This window comes from Schistocerca nitens, chromosome 7 (genome assembly GCF_023898315.1).
Source record: "Schistocerca nitens isolate TAMUIC-IGC-003100 chromosome 7, iqSchNite1.1, whole genome shotgun sequence".
NCBI lineage: Eukaryota > Metazoa > Arthropoda > Insecta > Orthoptera > Acrididae > Schistocerca > Schistocerca nitens.
In genome coordinates this window covers 326,633,116-326,653,896 of record NC_064620.1, presented here as the reverse complement: position 1 = coordinate 326,653,896, position 20,781 = coordinate 326,633,116, and the positions used below count along the sequence as shown (strand labels likewise).

The 20,781-nt window shown below is 43.0% G+C and overlaps 1 protein-coding gene across 1 annotated transcript in view; it reads left to right on the top strand.

The window, feature by feature from the left end:
• The window catches only part of LOC126195084 (protein borderless), a 444,253-nt gene extending 427,102 nt beyond the window's left edge, over positions 1–17,151 (top strand). Inside the window, exons 11-12 of the mRNA XM_049933546.1 lie at positions 9,295–9,480; positions 13,209–17,151. Coding sequence (XP_049789503.1) covers positions 9,295–9,480; positions 13,209–13,468 — 446 coding nt within the window. The 3' untranslated portion in view covers positions 13,469–17,151. The remainder of the gene's footprint in view (positions 1–9,294; positions 9,481–13,208) is intronic.
• The last annotated feature ends 3,630 nt before the right edge of the window (positions 17,152–20,781 follow it).

Here is a 20,781-nt window from a genome sequence, read left to right as displayed (position 1 = left end):
CATTTGGATGTTCATGTGGCCTGCCGTGTGGAAGGTTAATAACATTCTCATCCCAGGTAGCGAGATGAGACTTACGACTGCAGAGTCTGCTGTGTGGATCCGGTGAGTATGGATGCCTTGCTGAAACATCGAGATGAAATTCTAAGTCGGGATTAATTTATGAATCGTCTGCTTGCTTAGCAGAGTGGAAACGTGCTTGCCCCCCCCCCCCCCCCCCCCGAGCTGTATGCTCGGGTTGGAGATTTTCTCCGCTCGTTTCATCCTTATCACCGGCACGCAAGTCGCCCCATGTGGCGTCGACAGAAATAAGACTTGCACTCGGCTTCCCCAGATGGGTCCTGCCGGCCAACAGTGCCATACGGTCATTTCACTTTCAACTTGTGAATCTGGACGCGTTTAAACCTGTGGATATCACCACCTTCACGCTGAAAGAATGACTCTATTTATATTCAAATAATATTTTGCATCCGAATCTTGTTATTTCTAGTTAAATATTGTATCACGAATTTATTTTGTGGCAGGGGCTTGCATCCGTTTGTGCTGACGATCTATGTTACTTGTCGTTAGGCTCATCCCGGTCCTCTCCGTTTAAAATCTCTAAACTCAGATAGATGTGTGCCGCATTACTTCGTTTCTGTCCGTGCTGGAACAGTGAGTAAGTTTGTTATTTCGTACTATGGTATGGAATAGCACGTGGTCTTCCACCAGAGTAATTTAGCTAGCAGCCATCTTAGCTGGAGAGACCTCCGGCCTGTCAGCGTAGAGTGTTTCAGTATTTGGCATTAAACTAATCCAACTAAAGTTGCACTACCAGTGCATGCCTTTCACTGTCGAGGTAGTAGCCAACCCCTAAGCAGATCATAGTCTCTGTGTCTAAAGAGGCTTTTCCATGCTGGTCATCATACAAATTGACTTCAATCCCCCACTTCATTAAGATTATTCAGAATCCCATTCCTTTACAGAGCAAATATATTTAAGAAGTAGCTTTCTAAGAATTCGTGATGAAGCAAATTCTCCAGTACACGGTTATACCGGATTTTAGCGATTCCGTTGTGCTTACTTTGTTTGAACACATCTATTACAAGCATGGGATTTAAATGTTTCACAAACAGGTACGACCTTAAGTGTGTGAGTCAACAATTATAAATGTGATGTGGATGAAATTGAGCATCATGATAACACGTCACTCCCCTTATAAATAATTTAAACATCATCCACCCACTCATTAGCGGACCTACCACCTTTGACTGAGTTGTCAGTGCTCATACTGGGCGCCATGATGTTGCTGTTATGCAGTCTGCCTCTCGCAGTTGCTGACAGCCAACACTGCCGCTGATTACTCATCCTCTATAGTGCCAGACTAATACTTTATCTCTCCTTGTGCAGTCCACCTTATCATTCCGCATTTACCTATTGAATAATATTTATATTTTCTTCAAACCACTGCCTCGAGCAGAATATTTTGTAGATTTAAGTAAATGATGAAAATTCAGTTTGCTTAACTACGAAGCTGAAGATTAAACATTTATTTAATTGAATACATAAACAGAAATATTGTTCTCGTAAATATACGTGTGACAGAAACTTTCTTACTTAGCTTTTGATAAGTGCTTCGTTAAAATTGATCACTTTACGTTATCCTCTTTTTCACATATATCTGTCAAATTCTTCTCACTTTCTTCAGAGATTTTCAGAATAATGTTCTTAACTCAATCACAAAATCTATGTCTCTCCGATCTCTAAAGAACCATAGTTTATCTTTTTTTTATATGTTGTTGTAGTGGTCTTCAGTCCAGAGACTGGTTTGATGCAGCTCTCCATGCTACTTTATCCTGTACAAGCTTCTTCATCTCCGAGTAACTACTGCAACCCACATCCTTCTCAGTCTGTTTAGTGTATTCATCTCTTAGTCTCCCTCTGCGAATTTTACCCTCCACTCTTCCCTCCAATACAATATTAGTGATCCCTTGATGCCTCAGAACGTGTCTTACCGATCCCTTCTTTTAGTCAGGTTGTACCACAAAATCCTCTTGTCCCCAGTTCTGTTCAGCAGCTACTCATTAGCTACGTGATCTACCCATCTAATCTTCAGCATTCTTCTGTAGCACCGCATTTCGAAAGCTTCTATTTTCGTCTTGTCCAAACTATTTATCGTCCATGTTTCGCTTCCATACATGGTCGCACTCCATACAACTACTCTCAGAAAAGACTTCCTCACACTTAAATCTATAATGTTAACAAACTTCTCTTCTTCAGAAACGCTTTCCTAACCAAAGCCAGTCTACATTTTATATCCTCTCTACTTCGACCATCATCAGTTATATTGCTCCTCAGATAGCAAAACTTATCTACTACCTTAAGTGTCTCATTTCCTGTTCTAATTCCATGAGTTTCAACTGATTTAATTCGACTACACTCCATTATCCTCGTTTTGCTTTTGTTGATGTTCAACTTATACCCTCCTTTCTTCAACACACTGTCCATTCCGTTCAACTACTCTTCCAGGTCCTTCTGTCTCGGCTAGGATTATAATGTAATCGGCAAACCTCAAAGTTTTTATTTTTTCTCCGTGGGTATTAATTTCTACTCCAAATTTTTCTTCTGTTTCCTTTACTGGTTGCTCAATATACAGATTGAATAACATAGGCTACAACCCGTCTAACCCCCTTTTCAATCACTGCTTTTCTTTCTAGCCCCTCGACTCTTATAACTGATATCTAGTTTCTGTACAAATTGTAAATAGACTTTCACTCCCTGTATTTTATTCCCGCCGCCGTCAGAATTTTAAAGAGGGTATTCCAATCGACATTGTCAAAAGCTTTCTCTAAGTCTACAAATGCTAGAAACGTAGGTTTGGATTTCCTTAATCTATTTTCTAAGATACGTCGTAAGGTAAATATTGCCTCACGTGTTCCAACATTTCCACGGAATCAAAACTGATCTTCCCCGAGGTTGGCTTCTAGCAGTTTCTCCTTTCGTCTGTAAATACAGTAATTCGTGTTAGTATTTTGCAGACATTAATCTGATAGATCGGTAATTTTCATACCTCTCGACACCAGCTTTCTTTGGGACTAGAATTATTATATTCTACTTCATATCTGTGGTTATTTCACCTGTCTCATACATCTTGCTCACCAGATGCTAGAGGTTTGTCGTGGCTGGCTCTCCCAAGGCTATCATAGTTCTAATCGAATATTGGATGCTGCTAGGGCTTTCTTCTGATTTAGGTCTTTGACTGCTCTGTCAGATTCCTCGCGCAATATCATATCTCCCATTTCATCTTCATCTACGTCCTCTTCCATTTCCACAATGTTGTCCTCAAGTACATCTCCCTTGTGCAGACACTCTAAATACTCCTTCCACTTTTCTACCTACCCTTATCGGCTTAGGACTGGTTTTCCATCCGAACTCTTGATATTCATACAAATTGTTCTCTTTTCTCCAAAGGTCTCTTTAATTTTCCTGTAAGCAGTGCCTGTCTTACCCCTAGTGATACATGCCTCTACATGCTTACATTTGTCTTCTAGTCATTCTTCCTTAGCACTTTTGCACTTCCTGTCGATCTCATTTTTGAGACGTTTGTAGTCCTTTTCGTCTGCTTCATTTACTGCGTTTTTATATTTTCTGCTTTCACCAATCCAATTCATTATCTCTTCTGTTACCCGTGGATTTCTACTAGCCCTCGTCTTTTTACCTACTTGATCCTCTGCTGTCTTCAATATATCATCTCTCAAAATTTCCCATTCTTCTTCTACTGTATTTCTTTACCCAGTATTTGTCAATCGTTCCTGAATATAATGCGTGTGTTGTCTGCTCTTTACATACACTCTCGCCATGAAAATTGCTGCACCACGAAGATGACGTGCTACAGACGCGAAATTTAACCGACAGGAAGAAGATGCTGTGATATGCAAATGATTAGCTTTTCAGAGCATTCACACAAGGTTGGCACCGGTGGCGACACCTACAATGTGCTGACATGAGGAAAGTTTGCAAACGATTTTTCATACACAAACAGCAGTTGACTGGCGTTGCCTGGTGAAACGTTGTTGTGATGCCTCGTGTAAGGAGGAGAAATTCGTACCATCACGTTTCCGACTTTGATATAGGTTAGCATAATATGGAATCGGTGGGTTCAGGAGGGTAATACGGAACGCCGTGATGGATCCCAACGCCCTCGTATCACTAGCAGTCGAGATGACAGGTATCTTATACGCATGGCTGTAACGGATCGTGCAGCCACGTCTTGATCCCTGAGTTAACGGATGGGGACGTTTGTAAGACAACAATCATGTGCACGAACATTTCGACGACGTTCGCAGAAGCGTGGACTATCCGCTCGGAGACCATGGCTGCAGTTACGCTTGACGCTGGATCACAGACAGGAGCACCTGAGATTGTGTACTCAACGACGAACATGGGTGCACGAATGGCAAAATGTCAATTTTTCGGATGAATCCAGGTTCTGTTTACAGCATCATGATGGTAGCATCCGTGTTTGACGACATTGCGGTGGACGCACATTGGAAGCGTGTATTCGTCGTCGCCATACTGGCGTATCACCCGGCGTGATGGTATGTGGTGCCATTGGTTACACGCTCGGTCACCTCTTGTTCGCATTGACGGCACTTTCAACAGTGGACGTTACATTTCAGATGTGTTACGACCCGGGGCTCGGCCCTTCATTCGATCCCTACGAAACCCTACATTTCAGAAGGATAATGCACGACCGCATGTTGCAGATCCTGTACGGGCCTTTCTGGATACAGAAAATGTTCGACTGCTGCCCTGGCCAGCACATTCTCCAGATCTCTCACCAATTGAAAACGTCTGGTCAATGGTGGCCGAGCAACTGGCTCGTCACAATACGCCAGTCACTACTCTTGATGAACTGTGGTATCTAGTTGAAGCTGCATGGGCAGCTGTTCCTGTACACGCCATCCAAGCTGTGTTTGACTCAATACCCAGGCGTATGAAGGCCTTTATTACGGCCAGATGTGGTTGTTGCGGGTACTGATTTCTCAGGATCTAAGCAACCAAATTGCGTGAAAATGTAATCCCAATAATTACCCATTTATCATTTGCACTTCTTCTTGGTCTAGCAACTTTAATGGCCTGTAGTGTAAATTCTCGACTGCACTCTCTAGGGCAATGAAGACGCTACTACAGCATTTGCGATGGGAAGTTTAGATCACCCGCAATACAGCCCATAAGTGGGTGCCCCTGAGTTTCATCTCTGCTCACATGAACTGCTGACGTTGAAGATAATATTTTGGCACAGTCAACGAACTGTAGACCAGCGTAGAGAATTGGCGGAAAGCACAGTCTGCTCTATTCTATGACGGGAGTATTGGGAAGCTGGCACAAAGCTACAACATATTTCTACGTTGGTGCCGGGACTTCGCAGAAAAGAAGCTGGAAGGTTGCAAATAAAACATTTTTGTTTTTTGCATTGGTTCCCATTTCACGAACGATCGAAACTTACTTTTTGAATAGTTCTGGTATTATGTAAATTGAAGGTGAAGGGGGGGAGAAACGAAAGGAAACCGAGGGAACTACTTATGTAAGTTGCATCGAGACTTTATGCGGAATCAGCGGCGATGAATGAAAATGTGCACTGGACTGGAAATCGAAACCTGTATCTCCTGCTTACTAGGCAGCTACATTATCCTCTGCGCTACCCGAACACAGTTTAAAAAAAATGGCTCTGAGCACTATGCGACTTAACAGCTGAGGTCATCAGTCCCCTAGAACTTAGAACTACTTAAACCTAACTAACCTAAGGACATCAGACACATCCATGCCCGAGGCAGGATTCGAACCTGCGACCGTAGCGGTCGCGCAGTTCCAGACTGAAGCGCCTAGAACCGCTCGGCCACTCTGGCTGGCCCGAACACAGGGTCTGCCCTCATTCCCACCTAGTACACCTATCAACAGTTCCCGTCCATGTCCTCCTGCAGAAGGTCAAACGTAATTGTACATTCGCACTAAAGGTAATGGATTCACTGCCCTTTGAGACATGTTGTATGAATGTGTGGTGTCTATTCTTTTCGACATGACTGCGAGTAAAAGGGTAACAAGCAGGGGCACTGCGTCCGTAGCGTGTCGATAAGTTGAGAATTTGGGTCTAACAGGAGGTGTGCTAGGGTGGACTAGTGATCAGCGCATCTTCCTTGTAAGCTGGAGGCCCTGGTACGAATCCAGCGCAAATTTTTAACTTTCCCCACTGGCAGTTAATGTCTCTTTTTCCTTTGTGTCTTCATCAGGGGTGTACACGTTCCGATTTTAAACTGCCCATGCTCGCCTGTTAGCTAGATAGGTAAGCTGCCGCACATTAGCAGCAGAAAGGGCAGACTGGACGTGTCCTACTTGCCTGCCTGTCTTCCCTCTGTGCTACGCTGCATAGCAGTTTATTCTGTGTTATGAGTAGGGTTCGAATGGTGACGAAAAGTCTCTTTTTACCCGACTATTACGTCTCAATGCAGTATATACTGATGCGCCAAGGAAACTGGTATAGGCATGCGTATTCAAAAAAAGAGATATGTAAATAGGCAGAATACGGCGCTGCGGTCGACAACGCATGTATACAGAATGAGATTTTCACTCTGCAGCGGAGTGTGCGCGATATGAAACTTCCTGGCAGATTAAAACTGTGTGCCCGACCGAGACTCGAACTCGGGACCTTTGCCTTTCGCGGGCAAGTGATCTACCAACTGAGCTACCGAAGCACGACTCACGCCCGGTACTCACAGCTTTATTTCTGCCAGTACCTCGTCTCCTACCTTCCAAATTTTACAGAAGCTCTCCTGCGAACCTTGCAGAATTAGCACTCCTGAAAGAAAGGATATTGCGGAGACATGGCTTAGCCACAGCCTGGGGGATGTTTCCAGAATGAGATTTTCACTCTGCAGCGGAGTGTGCGCTGATATGAAACTTCCTGGCAGATTAAAACTGTGTGCCCGACCGAGACTCGAACTCGGGACCTTTGCCCGCGAAAGGCAAGTCTCGGTCGGGCACACAGTTTTAATCTGCCAGGAAGTTTCAACGCATGTATAAGACAACAAATGTCTGCTGAAGTTGTTAGATCTGTTACTGCTGCTACAATGGCTGGCTACCGAGACATATGTGAGTTTCAACGTGATGATGTGGTCGATGATCCATAGATGGGACACAGCGTCTCCTAGCGACGAAGTGGGAATTATCCTGTACCACCATTTCAAGACTGTACCGTGAATATCAGGAATCCGGTAAAACATCAAATATCCGAGTCGCTACGGCCGAAAAATATCCTGCAAGAACGGGACCAAAGACGCCTGAAGAGAATCGTTCAACGTGACAGAAGTGCAACCATTCCGCAGATTGCTGCAGATTTCAATGCTGGGTCATCAACAAGTGTCAACGTGCGAGCCGTTCGATGAAACATCATCGCCATGGGATTTCGGAGCCGAGGACACACTCGTGTACCCTTGACGAGTGCACGACACAAAGCTTTACGCCCCATAGGACTGTTGATGAGTGGAAACATGTTGCCTGGTCGGGCGAGTCTCGTTTCAAATTCTAGCTAGCAAATAGAAGTGTACGAGTATGGAGACAACCTCATCAATCCACAGACACTGCTTGTTAGCAGTGAACTGCTCAAGCCGGTGTAGGATCTGAAATGGTGTGGGACGTGTGCAGTTGGCGTGATATGGGACCCCTGATACGTCTAGATATGAATCTGACAGGTGACACGTACGTAAGCAACCTGTCAGATAATCTGCATCCATTCATGTCCATTGCGCATTCCGAAGGACTTGGGCATTCCAGCAGGACAATGCAACATTCCAAACGTCTAGAATTGCTACAGAGTGGCCCAGGAACACTCTTTTGAGTTTAAACACTTCCACTGGCCACCACAGTCCCCAGATATGAACATTATTGAGCCACGCGCTGTTCAGAAGAGATCTGCAACCACTCTTACTCTTACGGATTTACGGGCAGCCCTGCAGGATTCATGGTGTCAGTTCCCTCCAGCACTACTTCAGATATTATTCGAGTCCATGCCATGTCGCGTTGCGGCACTTCTGAGTGCTCGCAGGGACCCTACTCGATATCAGGCTGGTGTACCAGTTTCTTTGGCTATTCAGAGTACATTCATTGTGGGTCAGTGTGGGTCAGAGAATGCGATTTTATTTATCCTTTGGTTCATTTGGTTCTCCTACCTTTATGATAAATGAGCTGTAATTAATCTACCTACCTATACCTGGCTAGTCGCGTTGGATTGATAAAGCAACCAGTTGACGGATCACGTGAAGCTTTCCAGACTCGTGGAAAACCTGGATGGTCTACTTTAACCAATGTACTTCAGAACATATGTACTTTCGTGTCTCCATTTCGGCAGACTGAACAGTTTTAGTAGTTTCGGTGGAGCCAGAGGGAGGCAGGCTGGAAGGAGAATTTGCACATCATAGTTGCTGCAGAATCAATGTGATGTCTCCAGAATGAGATTTTCACTCTTAGCCGGCACGGTAGCTCAGCGTGTTTGGTCAGAGGGTTAGCTGCTCTCTGTAATAAAAAAAAACTGAGTTAATCGATCAACAACGAACTTAAACGGATGTCTCACGACGTCCGACCCGAGCAGATGCAACGAACAAAAGAAACAGCCGGCACGGTAGCTCAGCGTGTTCGGTCAGAGAGTTATGTGCTCTCTGTAATAAAAAAACTGAGTCAATCGATCAACAACGAACATAAATGGATGTCTTACGACGTCCGCCCCGAGCAGATGCAACGGACAATAGCGAACAAAATGAAATAAAAAAAAAGATGGTAGAGCACTTGCCCGCGAAAGGCAAAGGTCCCGAGTTCGAGTCTCGGTCGGGCACACAGTTTTAATCTGCCAGGAAGTTTCAATGTGATGTCTGTTCTTTTGGACATGTCTGAAAGAACTGACAACACGTATACTCTCTGAAGTAGTTTGTATATTATTTGTCTCTGGTTATTGTTCTGTCCTCTGTTGATTAATCTAATAACTGTTTGCTACACTCTGCGTTGTTGTGACACTCACAGCTCGAACTTGCTTCATCTGGTGACAATATTTTACACAGCAGGCTGTCACAAATTCGTCGCTCACTTCCCGAGATAAAAAGCAAAAATATTAAAAAAGAACATTTTCACCTGATATTTACTTATTCCAAGACAAAGTATAGCCTGACAGAAACTGCACGTGTGTCTACAGCGTCAGTATTCTTTGAGTATTTTTTTTAGTATTGTTTGTGTTTGGTGTAGTGTGTGTTCAGAATGGAACGCTCTGCGCAGGCTCATTCCAGCAGATCGGGCCGCCGCACAACGTGACGGTGCAGCTGACGGACGACGGCTACATGGTGTCGTGGGAGCCGCCGCTGTTCGGCAGCGAGGACCTCAAGTCGTACACCGTGCGCTGGACCGAGGGCCCGCGCCAGCAGCTGTACGGCCGCGCAGACACCACCGACACCTTCTTCGTGGGTCAGTATGGAGCCCTCCTCACCAAAGCGAATGCTAGCGAACACAGGAGAAAGTGCATGCGCAGACAGTTGGCCAGTGGTCACTGTCTTTCGCTTGCATCTGCGAACAAGGGTTTACGGTAGAGACAATTGAAGTGAACACGAGATAACGAACATAATCTAATTATTGTTGACACTAACGGTAGGCAAGCATGATACGACGCTATACAGTAAGATTGTAAGTGCAGATATTTCTGTTGGTAAGTGAGGACAATGTCGGAACATCATAACATAATAATTATTATTTTTCAGACAGGCTCAGCTGCAGATCAGTCTGTCTCCACAGATAGGTTTCTTTTTAGTATCACATTCGTTACCTTCGCCAAATCATAACCAAACTGCAACTTCCCAACTTAACCTATACGTCAGGCAAATCAACAGATCAGTCTCTCATCACAACTGTTTTTTTTTTTTTTTTTTTTTTTTTTAAATGTGCACCAAAAGCTAGCGTGACAGCGACCATAAACATTATGTCATTGGTCAAAGACGACGACTCGTATTGAATATTCCTGTTTCCTCTTGACCCAACGTGCTGGCTACAAGCGAGGCAGCGTCCCAGCGACCACGGATACCCTATCCGCAAACTACCTGCGAAGTCGGCGAAACAGATACCGCCAAAGAGAGTGATATTGAACTGTCGCAGCAACTGCAGAGGTGATATTACCCTGGCGCAAGAGTTTTACGATCATCTACATCTACATCTATGCTCCGCAAGCCACCTGACGGTGTGTGGCGAAGGGTACCTTGAGTACCTCAATCGGTTTTCCCTTCTATTCCATTCTCGTATTGTTCATAGAAAGAAAGATTGTCGGTATGCCTCTGTGTGGGCTCTAATCTCTCCGATTTTATCCTCATGGTCTCTTCGCAAGATATACATAGGAGGAAGCAATATACTGCTTGACTCCTCGGTGAAGGTATGTTCTCCAAACTTCAACAAAAGCCCGTACCGAGCTACTGAGCGTCTCTCTTGCAGAGTCTTCCACTGGAGTCTATCTATCATCTCAGTAACGCTTTCGCGATTACTAAATGATCCTGTAACGAAGCGCGCTGCTCTCTGTTGGATCTTCTCTCTTCTATCAACCCTATCTGGTTCGGATCCCACACCAGTGAGCAGTATTCAAGCAGTGGGCGAACAATTGTACTGTAGCCTACTTCCTTTGTTTTCGGACTGCATTTCCTTAGGATTCTTCCAATGAATCTGAGTCTGGCATCTGCCTGACCGACGATTAATTTTATATCGTCATTCCATTTTAGATCACTCTTAATGCCTACTCCCAGATAATTTATGGAATTAACTGCTTCCATTTGCTGACCTCTATATTGTAGCTAAATGATAAAGGATCTTTATTTCTATGTTTTCGCAGCAGATTACACTTGATTACATTGAGATTGAATTGCATTCCCTGCACCATGTGTCAATTCGTTGCAGATCCTCCTGCTTTTCAGTTCAATTTTCCATTGTTGCAACCTCTCGATATACTACAGCATCATCCGCAAAAAGCCTCAGTGAATTTCTGATGTTATCCACAAGGTCATTTATATATATTGTGAATAGTAGTTGATCTCTGCGGTCACCGCTATCTTTGACCAGTCCTCGGACTCTACATGATTATTGGTAAGAGGAACGTAAACTGGAGTACACAAGCTTTTCATCCCTGTTTGGGCTCTTTCAGTGGTACTTACAAGGGAACCACCCCATCGCACCCCCCTCAGATTTAGTTATAAGTTGGCACAGTGGATAGGCCTTGAAAAACTGCACACAGATCAATCGAGAAAACAGGAAGAAGTTGTGTGGAACTGTGAAAAAAATAAGCAAAATATACGAACTGAGTAGTCCATACGCAAGATAGGCAACATCAAGGATAGTGTGAGCTCAGGAACGCCGTGGTCCTGTGGTTAGCGTAAGTAGCTGCGGAACGAGAGGTCCTTGGTTCAAGTCTTCCCACGAGTGAAAAGTTTACTTTTTATTTTCCCAAAGTTATTATCTGTGCATTCGTTCATTGACGTCTCTGTCCACTGCAATAAGTTTAGTGTCTGTGTTTTGCGACCGCAGCGCAAAACCGTGCGATTATTAGACGAAAGGACGTGCCTCACCAATGGGAACCAAAAACATTTGATCGCAAGGTCATAGGTCAACGAATTCCTCCACAGGAAAACAGGCCTGATATATTCTATACGGCACTGGTGACGGCATGTGCGTCACACGACAGGAATATGTTGTCGACCCACCTATCTTGTACACTTGGCGATTGGGTAGAAAGATTCTTCTACCTTGCCCGATTTAGGTTTTCTTGTGGACGTGATAATCACTCTCAAAAAAGTGATGAAAACATAAGAGTTTGTCACATAAACTGCAACAAATGAATGCAACAGTTTCACAGTCGCACAGTTTTCCCTGTGCTCTGTCAAAACATATGTTTTGTTTCGATGTCACCTCGCATCAGACGGACGGACGGACAGATAATAATTCTCTGAAAATTAAAAATTGAACTTTTTACTCGATGGAAGACTTGAACCAAGGACCACTCATTCCGCTGCTGTTCACGCTAACCACAGGACCACGCGCTTCCGAGCTCATACTATCCTTGATGTTGCCTATCTTGCGCATTTTCTACTCAGTTTGTATATTTTGCTTATTTTTTTCGTAGTTCCACACAACTTCTTCCTGTTTTCTCGATTGATTTGTGTTCAGTTTTTCAAGGCCTATCCACTGGGCCAACTTATAACTAAATCTGAGGGGGGTGCGATGGGAACGTTCCCTTGTTAGAAGCATGGTTTTAGAGTAAGCGATCAGCCATCTTACTCCTCTTCTCAACTTTCGGCAGTCTTCGCCACCGGCAAACAGAAACATTTTGCTGAAACTTCCTGACAGATTAAAACTGTGTGCGGGACCGAGACTCGAAATCGGGACCTTTGCCTTTCGCGAGCAAGTGCTCTACCAACTGAGCTACCCAAGCACGACTCACGCCCCGTCCTCACAGCTTTACTTCTGCCAGTACCTCGTCCCCTACCTTCCAAACTTTACAGAAGCTCTCCTGCGAACCTTGCCGAGCTCCTGAAAGAAAGGATATTGCGGAGACATGGCTTAGCCACAGCCTGGAGGATGTTTCCAGAATGATATTTTCACTCTGCAGCGGAGTGTGCGCTGATGTGAAACTTCCTGGCAGATTAAAACTGTGTGCCGGACCGAGACTGAACTCGGGACCTTTGCCTTTCGCGGGCAAGAGCTCTACCAACTGAGCTACCCAGGCACGACTCACGCCCCGTCCCAGTTGGTAGGGCACTTGCCCGCGAAAGGCAAAGGTCCCAGGTTCGAGTCTCGGTCCGGCACACAGTTTTAATCTGCCATGAAGTTTCACATCAGCGCACACTCCGCTGCAGAGTGAAAATCTCATTCTAGGAACATTTTGCTGCTGGTGCACCTTTCGGGGTATAAGGTCGTGTTCCTAACGTTTCGGCCAGACATTGCTCCTCGTTTGAGTCTCGCCGACAGAGGAATAACGCCTCTGAAGATATTGAGCGCAATTCTGGACGAAACATTAAGAAGAAGAGTTTCGTGAAACGACCTTACATCTGTCATTCTATCAAACAAAATTTTCACTACGCAGCTTTATTTTTTAGAGATTAATAATTAAAGCGTTGTCATTCGCATAGTGTGTGGCTCAGACGCTTACGTCAACCTGTTCGCAGTGCCGCACCTGGAGGAGGGTGCGACGTACCAGTTCGAGGTGTCTGCGCGGTCGCACAACGAGTACCTGGCGACGAGCCCTCGGGTGGAGGTGCGGGTGCCCAGCCAGCAGCAGCAGCTGCGCGCCGTCGCGCTCGGCGTCGCCGCCTCGGCGCTGCTGGTGGCCGCCGCCGCCGCCGCCGCCTGGTACCTGCGCCGCCTCCACCTGCGCCGCTCCGCCGTCCTCTCCAACTCCAGGCTCAAGGGCGTGCCGCGCTGCTGACAGCATTCACTAAAACATCCACATTTCATCTGGCTAGTGCCCCCCAACTTCCGGGGAAAATCGACTAACATGACGAACTTACGCTATGTACAGGGTGGGCAAAAGGAAACTGGTCCGGAATACACATTGTGCACCTTAACAGTGGCAACCCAATTTACCTCGTAAGATAGGCAACCCGAGTTACATCATACGCCGCCGGTGCGGATGGTGTAACTCGGGTTGCCTATCTTACGGGAGCTGGTAAGGTGAATTGGGTTGAAGGAGTTAAAGTGCACGAAATGTTTTCCGGACCAACCTTTATTTTCCCCACCATGTATAGTTTCCCTGACTTCAACATTTATAGAAATGATACTTTGTCATGGAGACAGGGAGCGACTTTTCATTGTACAATTTTTTTTACGTATTCACACAAAATATTTTCTTTTCGTTAACAGATATCACCTACCACTGGCCATCATTGGAACTGGTACACTATAAAGAAAAAATACTTATTTACCTTTCACAAGCTGCCACATGGTCCGAATAGGACAGTCATCCAGACTACCTGTTTCGTTCACCAGTGGTCATCTTCAGATCTGTAGCAAAACGTGGGAAAAAACAAAATACAACTAGTGGATTGTCTACATCTTAAAACGGTGAAATAGGCCATAATGAAAAACATTACTGATATACATGCGTAAATCGTGCGTTTTAAATATGACGAGGCACATCTGTTTCAGAAATATGTTCTAATACAATGGAGCCTTTGTAGCATTGTTAGAAGATGAACAAAAGTCAGCATATTCGTAAATAGATAAAATAAGCTACATACGTGTCGTCTTGTTAACGGCGCTACTATTCGTACCAATCTGCTGTACAGTGAGCATAAAATGTTTGTGTCGTAAGCTTTGCTAACTCTACACCTCTGAGACAACATAAAATTGTAAAATGGAAATTAATTTTCATACCGTTTAAAAGCGCCAAGTAACACTTTGTCAGTCGGAATAAAATCCTCAGGGTGCAAGTGCCATGTGAGGGCTATTGCTTCACTCCTTACGTGCTGACGCAATACCCCTAGGCGAAGAGTCGGTAGAACTTACATTCGTGGTTTCCTTAAAATTCCCTTTTGTTTAAAAGATATTTTTAAAAGAATTCTAGGTACGAATGTCCCTCTAAAAGACTTTTGTAAGAGGCTTCAAAACAAATCGTACAAAGATGAGTGATAGTATAAAAAAGAAACGACAATATCTCAAAGTAAAATTCAGTTATGTAGACTTCAACAAAAATTAATCTTTAAAAAGAAGAGTTGTTTATTCAGTAAAGATACGTCCAAAATTTCGACAGAATCGTGGTACATGTTCGGACATCTGAAAATAACGTTACTTCCATAATGAAGAGGGAACAGGAGTCACTGTGGTCGTAATGTTGTTTCATTTTTGATGTCACGACGTGTACCATGATCCACTTGAAAAAATTGTACTTAGTGTTTATGAGCTTTCCTTGGTTTTAGGTTTTTTTAAAAGTATCGCAGTACTTTTATATCACAAAATTAGGTCTCGAGGGTTCAGCATACCTCTTGTCACTGTAAGCTTTGTACATCAGTTTTTTGACTTCCCATAAAAGGGTTTTATAAACAACTTTTTTCCTTTTGAAAAGATTAATCAATGTTTCAGTTAAAAGGGAACTGTTAACTAGGCCATCACTGTAAACTTGGGCAACTCTACCACGACGTCGTTGATAGGACGCGGGGTAGAGTCCTTTTGTAACACTTGCACCCACCGTTTTATCCAGTCTGACAGATCATAACTTGGTGACCATCTAGTACTGATTTCAGTCGCTATGAAAATTAATTTTCGTTTCATTTTTCTCAGGTCCCCCCTATAAATTGTGTTCACAAAGTAAAATACATATTCATTTGTTTCTCTTCTTTATCTCCGATGACTGACAATGGTGTCCGACACCAGTTAACGACATAAAGCATTTTAGTAATTGCATCAACGAAAATATTAGGTGAACACTTACTATTTGTTTCTGTGGGGTATAATATTGACAGAATCTTCTTACTACTGTCCATTTTAAATAAACATTTAAAATAATTAATTTCCCAAGTTTGTGAGTGAAACGTTTCTTCTCCACCACCTTGCACCAACGCGCGCGCGCGCGCGCGCGCGCGCGTGTGTGTGTGTGTGTGTGTGTGTGTGTGTGTGTGTGTGAGGAAAAGATTCTCGTAAAATGACGAACTAAGACAAAGATTTACCTCAGCAACAAATAATATTAATTTTCAGCTGTTCTGAGTATTGCCAGCTTAGAAAATGAGTATGGAATAATAACCGTGACAGACTGATCGAACAATTGCTTTCTGGACGATCAATAATATCCAGTCAAATGTATATTTATGTACTATATCTAATACTCGTAACAAGAACTTTGAAAAATCTATTTGCTAGAATGTATCTCTCGTGGGCATTAATTTTCATAAAATACTTCCTCTCGATGAGTGTAGTACAGTCCATGTAATATAGTTCAACGTGACGACCCTCTCTCTCTCTCTCGCTCTCTCCTCCTCCTCCTCCTCCTCCTCCCCCTCCCCCTCCCCCTCCCCCCCCCTCCCTGAAGGTAACGAAGAAGGGATTAGTTTCTTTCAATCATTCTTCTGTTATTTAACTGCCTCTCGAGAATCGATTGTCTGAATATCTAACTGTCCAGTTTATAGCTGGTTCAATAAGGACATCTTCCTGCTGCTACATGTGACATTATTTCTTTAAATAATCCTTTCATATCACTTACATTCCAACTTCTTGTGTACAATTTATAGAAAGAAAAGTATTCACTAGTAGTTGCATTAAGTAGCCAAATATGTTCGCTACAGATCTTCAAAAGAGTGTACATTACATTTCCAAATATTTTATCATTTTAAAGTATGTGGCACAGGAAGAGTCTCGTTAAGTATTGAAAATTAGAAAAACACCATGCGTGCATCTACTCTTACAGGCTAGAAAATTTTCGTTGATATTTCTAACGGTCATCTACATCAGTATTTCTGTCATTTGGAAAGAACTGTAGCATAGAAATTTTCATCTTATGCCCCGACACACCTGTCTTACAGTCAGATATTCGCCACCACCGTTTAACAGATGTTACCTCTCTTTAATTTCACTTGTTTCCTTTTTACATACGACTTTTGTTAGGACAACCTGTTACTTAACAGATTTAAATTGTTACAAACAAGATTTTGTTAGCACAAGTGGCGCAAGGCATGCAACGAACCAAGTACATGCCTTTTGTTTCACATTGATATCCATCTGTTCATAAATTCGCCATTTCATATCTAGAATGAAGTATAAATCCTGCCTTCTTCAGCAGCTGACATAACTTCGACAGAAACTTCTTTTAAATGTTTTCAGAATGGTGTCAGCTCATTCTGGAATGTTCTTTAGAGCTCTTTGTATATACTGAAAGTAAATACCAGTCTCCCGGTAATGTGTTGATATATTTATTATGAGTCTTACAGTTTTGTATATATGTATTTTATGAGCAATATACGTGTCTCTTAGTTGTGATCTAAATCCAACAAAGATGGAAGTAGATGACACTGAGTGATAATTTAGTATGTCCTGTGTTTATGTGTTGTTAAAATAAAATTTACTGTGTGAACATTTTATGATATTTATTTTATAATAAAGGAAGTTACTAGTTTATGTTCCTATATCACGCAATTGCCCCAAAAAGATGACTCCTTTGCTTCTCAATGTCTTATTTTTGTATTAGCTAGTTAGTCAGTTAATTGACTAAGTCGTTGTAATTGTAGATCATTATGATGTGGAATATGCAAAATAGTCTACCGAAAATGATAATGTTTTCCGTATTTATATCGTTACTTGTTGAAAAGAGTCTTGAGTATATTCTACGGCAAACAATTTTTATGGCTTTAAAACTGTGTACTTAAGTGAGATTAAGTCTAAAACGTTCCAAGCTCATTTCTTTTTATAGACTTCTATATACACACGACCAGTGCAGCATAAATTTTAACAATGAGCGTCCACACACAACAGAATGAACCTGAATTATTCCTTAGATCGAAGAATGAAGGTTAACAACACTGTTTCTACAATTCTGTCTATTGCAGTTAAATTAACGGCTGTGATATGAAATATGTTGTTAACCTCAATAATTGTGTGGCTCTGATTCTCCATGCGAGAAAATGTCTGTTTCACTAAATTCTTAGAAATTTCGCACAACTTACAGTTCATAACGACAAATTTTCTGAAATGTGTACACCACAAATTAAACTGAGAATATTTTAAAGGCACTTTTCGCTAAGGAACTTTCAGCTTTCCTTTTTGCAGTACCCCACTCCAGTGCCACTCTTCGTTTCTGCACGCGTGCGCGCGTGATCGCTTGTGTGTGTGTGTGTGTGTGTGTGTGTGTGTGTGTGTGTGTGTCTTGTTTTAAACATCTCCGAAAGAGCACTACAGGCGTCGTCGACGTGCGCATTATAGCCCTATTGTTTTCTGGAGCCTTATAAGCACAGAAACGAAGAGTGGCACTGGAGTGGGTAATGCAAAAAGTAAAGCTGAAAGAAGTTGCAAGTACTTCTATTCTGGAAGGTACTTGTTTGTTTGTAGGATGTTATTTTAGTTTTACTGTAGTTAATAAGGATACTTTTAGTCATGGTAACGATTGAATTACTGTTGCTATTGTAAGAATTGGCAGTAGTGCTCTTGCCGCTGCTGGGTTGGAGCATTTTGATTCCCGTAATGTGTTGCTTATCACGCATATACATGCCATCTATAAAATAACATTCCTTCCCTTCACAAGGCACATGATTTAAAGTTCGGAGAATCGATTGTCTGAATAACTAACTGTCCAGTTTATAGTTTATAGTTGGTTCAATAAGAACATCTTCGTGCTGGCTACATGTGACATTATTTGTTTTTCTTTAAATAATAATCTTTGTTATATATATATATATATACATATATATATATATATGTGTGTGTGTGTGTGTGTGTGTGTGTGTGTGTGTGTTGTCTGTATATATCTGTCAGATATCTGAAATACAAGATAAGCAGGTGAGTTTCGTCTAACTTCAGCGGGTCGTATTTGATGTAATGAACAGGATACGTGTTTTCAAGATAAGTAAAGGAAAATCTAATTTAAATAAAAGTACTGAAAGGAAAATTAGCAGCTGGGTATGTGCCAGACTTGCAGAAGACATTGAAGATACAGCAATAAGAAAATAGATTACATCTATGCAGCAAGCAACAGAAGCATGGAAGGCATCGTAACCAGATTGGAACAAGCAAACAACGACTTAGCAAACAAAAGAAACGAACGAAATGAAGATAAAGAAATGTGTAAGAAGTATCTGAATCTTTATATACCGGGAGCAGCAATATGCGTACAGGGTGGGTGTAGAATTACCGAAATCACAATACATTACCAAACCTAACACGATGTATGAGACCCGTTGGCATTCACTACAGCTACTACTCGTCTTCGAATGGTTAAATACAGGTCCTGTGTGGTTTTCAAGGTAATATTATAGATTTCTTCCTTCAAAGTAGTGGCAAGTTCCGGTAACAATGATGGCGGTGCATAGCGTTCACTCACCCTTCTCTCCAAAGAAGACCTCAAATGCTCAATGAAACTGAGATGTGATGTCTGTGGGGGTCAGGCGAGTTGTGTGCTCACAAAATCAGTGCTGAATGATTGGAGCTGTGTGAACAATGGCCCTGTCATCTTAGAACATATTGGGAACCTTATATAGCACCATGGGATGGACCTGATCAGCCAAAATGCCCACGTAATGCTTGGCAGTAACGCGATCTTGCAGAATAATCACGGGGTCCGCCGACTACCACAATATGCCTGCCCAAATCAGCACTGAACCCCTGGTGTATTACACTCGTGGCAGCAAGCAGCCTGCATCGTAGGCCTGGATCGGCGTAATACTGTCGTAAACTCGGCCAGAAGTTGGAGCAGTGTAAAAAAAGACCCATCCGGCCATATGACTTCCTTCCATTGCTCCAGAATCTGGATTTTATGACTTGGGCACCACGTTTTCCTGTTACAGGCATTTGAATCACTGATGAGTGGTTTTGGAACTCCAGCTCCCACCCCAACTGTCAACTCATGGAGCTCCCGTCGTGTTGTTTTAGTACTGACAGGGTTCGCGGGACATTCGGTTGTGCAGTGCCTGGTTTAGGTGCCATCCTCTTCAGTTATCATCTATCACGATCACTCACCACATAGTTTCGTCCGCGTTGTGACATAGCGAATGATATTCGCCGCTTTTTCTGTATGCGGAATAACTCTTCGGTAGGGTGCCTAGTGAAACACTAAACACGTCCTCACCTTAGTTACAGAAACACCCACCATACGAGCAACAATTTGCCTATGTTCGAATTAATTATCTCCGACTTAATGCCCTCACAACTACACAGAATACTATTATGAGCACGACTGACATTTGCAACATGTTGAAGACACTGCACAGATTCCGTTCGTGGTCAAATGCATCAGCGTAACGTGGAGGCTTGGCTAGCATCTACACTGTTTCCATATTTTTGTCCAACTCCTGCAAGCGAAATGTGGAGCACGGGAAGTCAAGTGAAAGCAGGGCATATCTGGATAGTACAATTAAACTAGTATTTTCTAGATTAGCAGAGCTGGACAGAATAAGTGCCGGCCGGTGTGGCCGAGCGGTTCTAGGCGCTTCAATCTGGAACCGCGCGACCGCTACGGTCGCAGGTTCGAATCCTGCCTCGGGCATGGGTGTGTGTGATGTCCTTAGTTAGGTTTAAGTAGTTCTAAGTTCTAGAGGACTGATGACCTCAGAAGTTAAGTCCCATAGTGCTCAGAGCCATTTGAGCCATTTGAACAGAATAAGTACGAAACGGAGAGGGAAAATATTAGCTATTACAGACGTCGTATTAAATCCTTATTTGAAAACCAATCAGCTTGTAAAGTACTGAAATACTCAGTTACTGCGTAACGATTATGTCCGTCTGAAGTACTTTAGGATGCTAGACACTGCGATACTGAATTCCAAATACTGCAGTTCAGTTGAAGACGAAAAGACATCGCTAATAAGAACAATTAGAAGTTAGACAGACAAATGGGGATACAAGAAAGGTAGCTATGAGGAACTTTGGGTAACGGAAGAAATACTTCGATTAATCGACAAAAGGAGAACTTACAGCAATGTTCAGGAAAGGACAACTATGTAGAATTATAAAACATCTAATAAAATGAAATCGTTACAAAGCTGGAAGTTAGCAGCGTCGGTAGAGAAGTTTATTACACTGAGTTTTATATCACCTGACTAAACC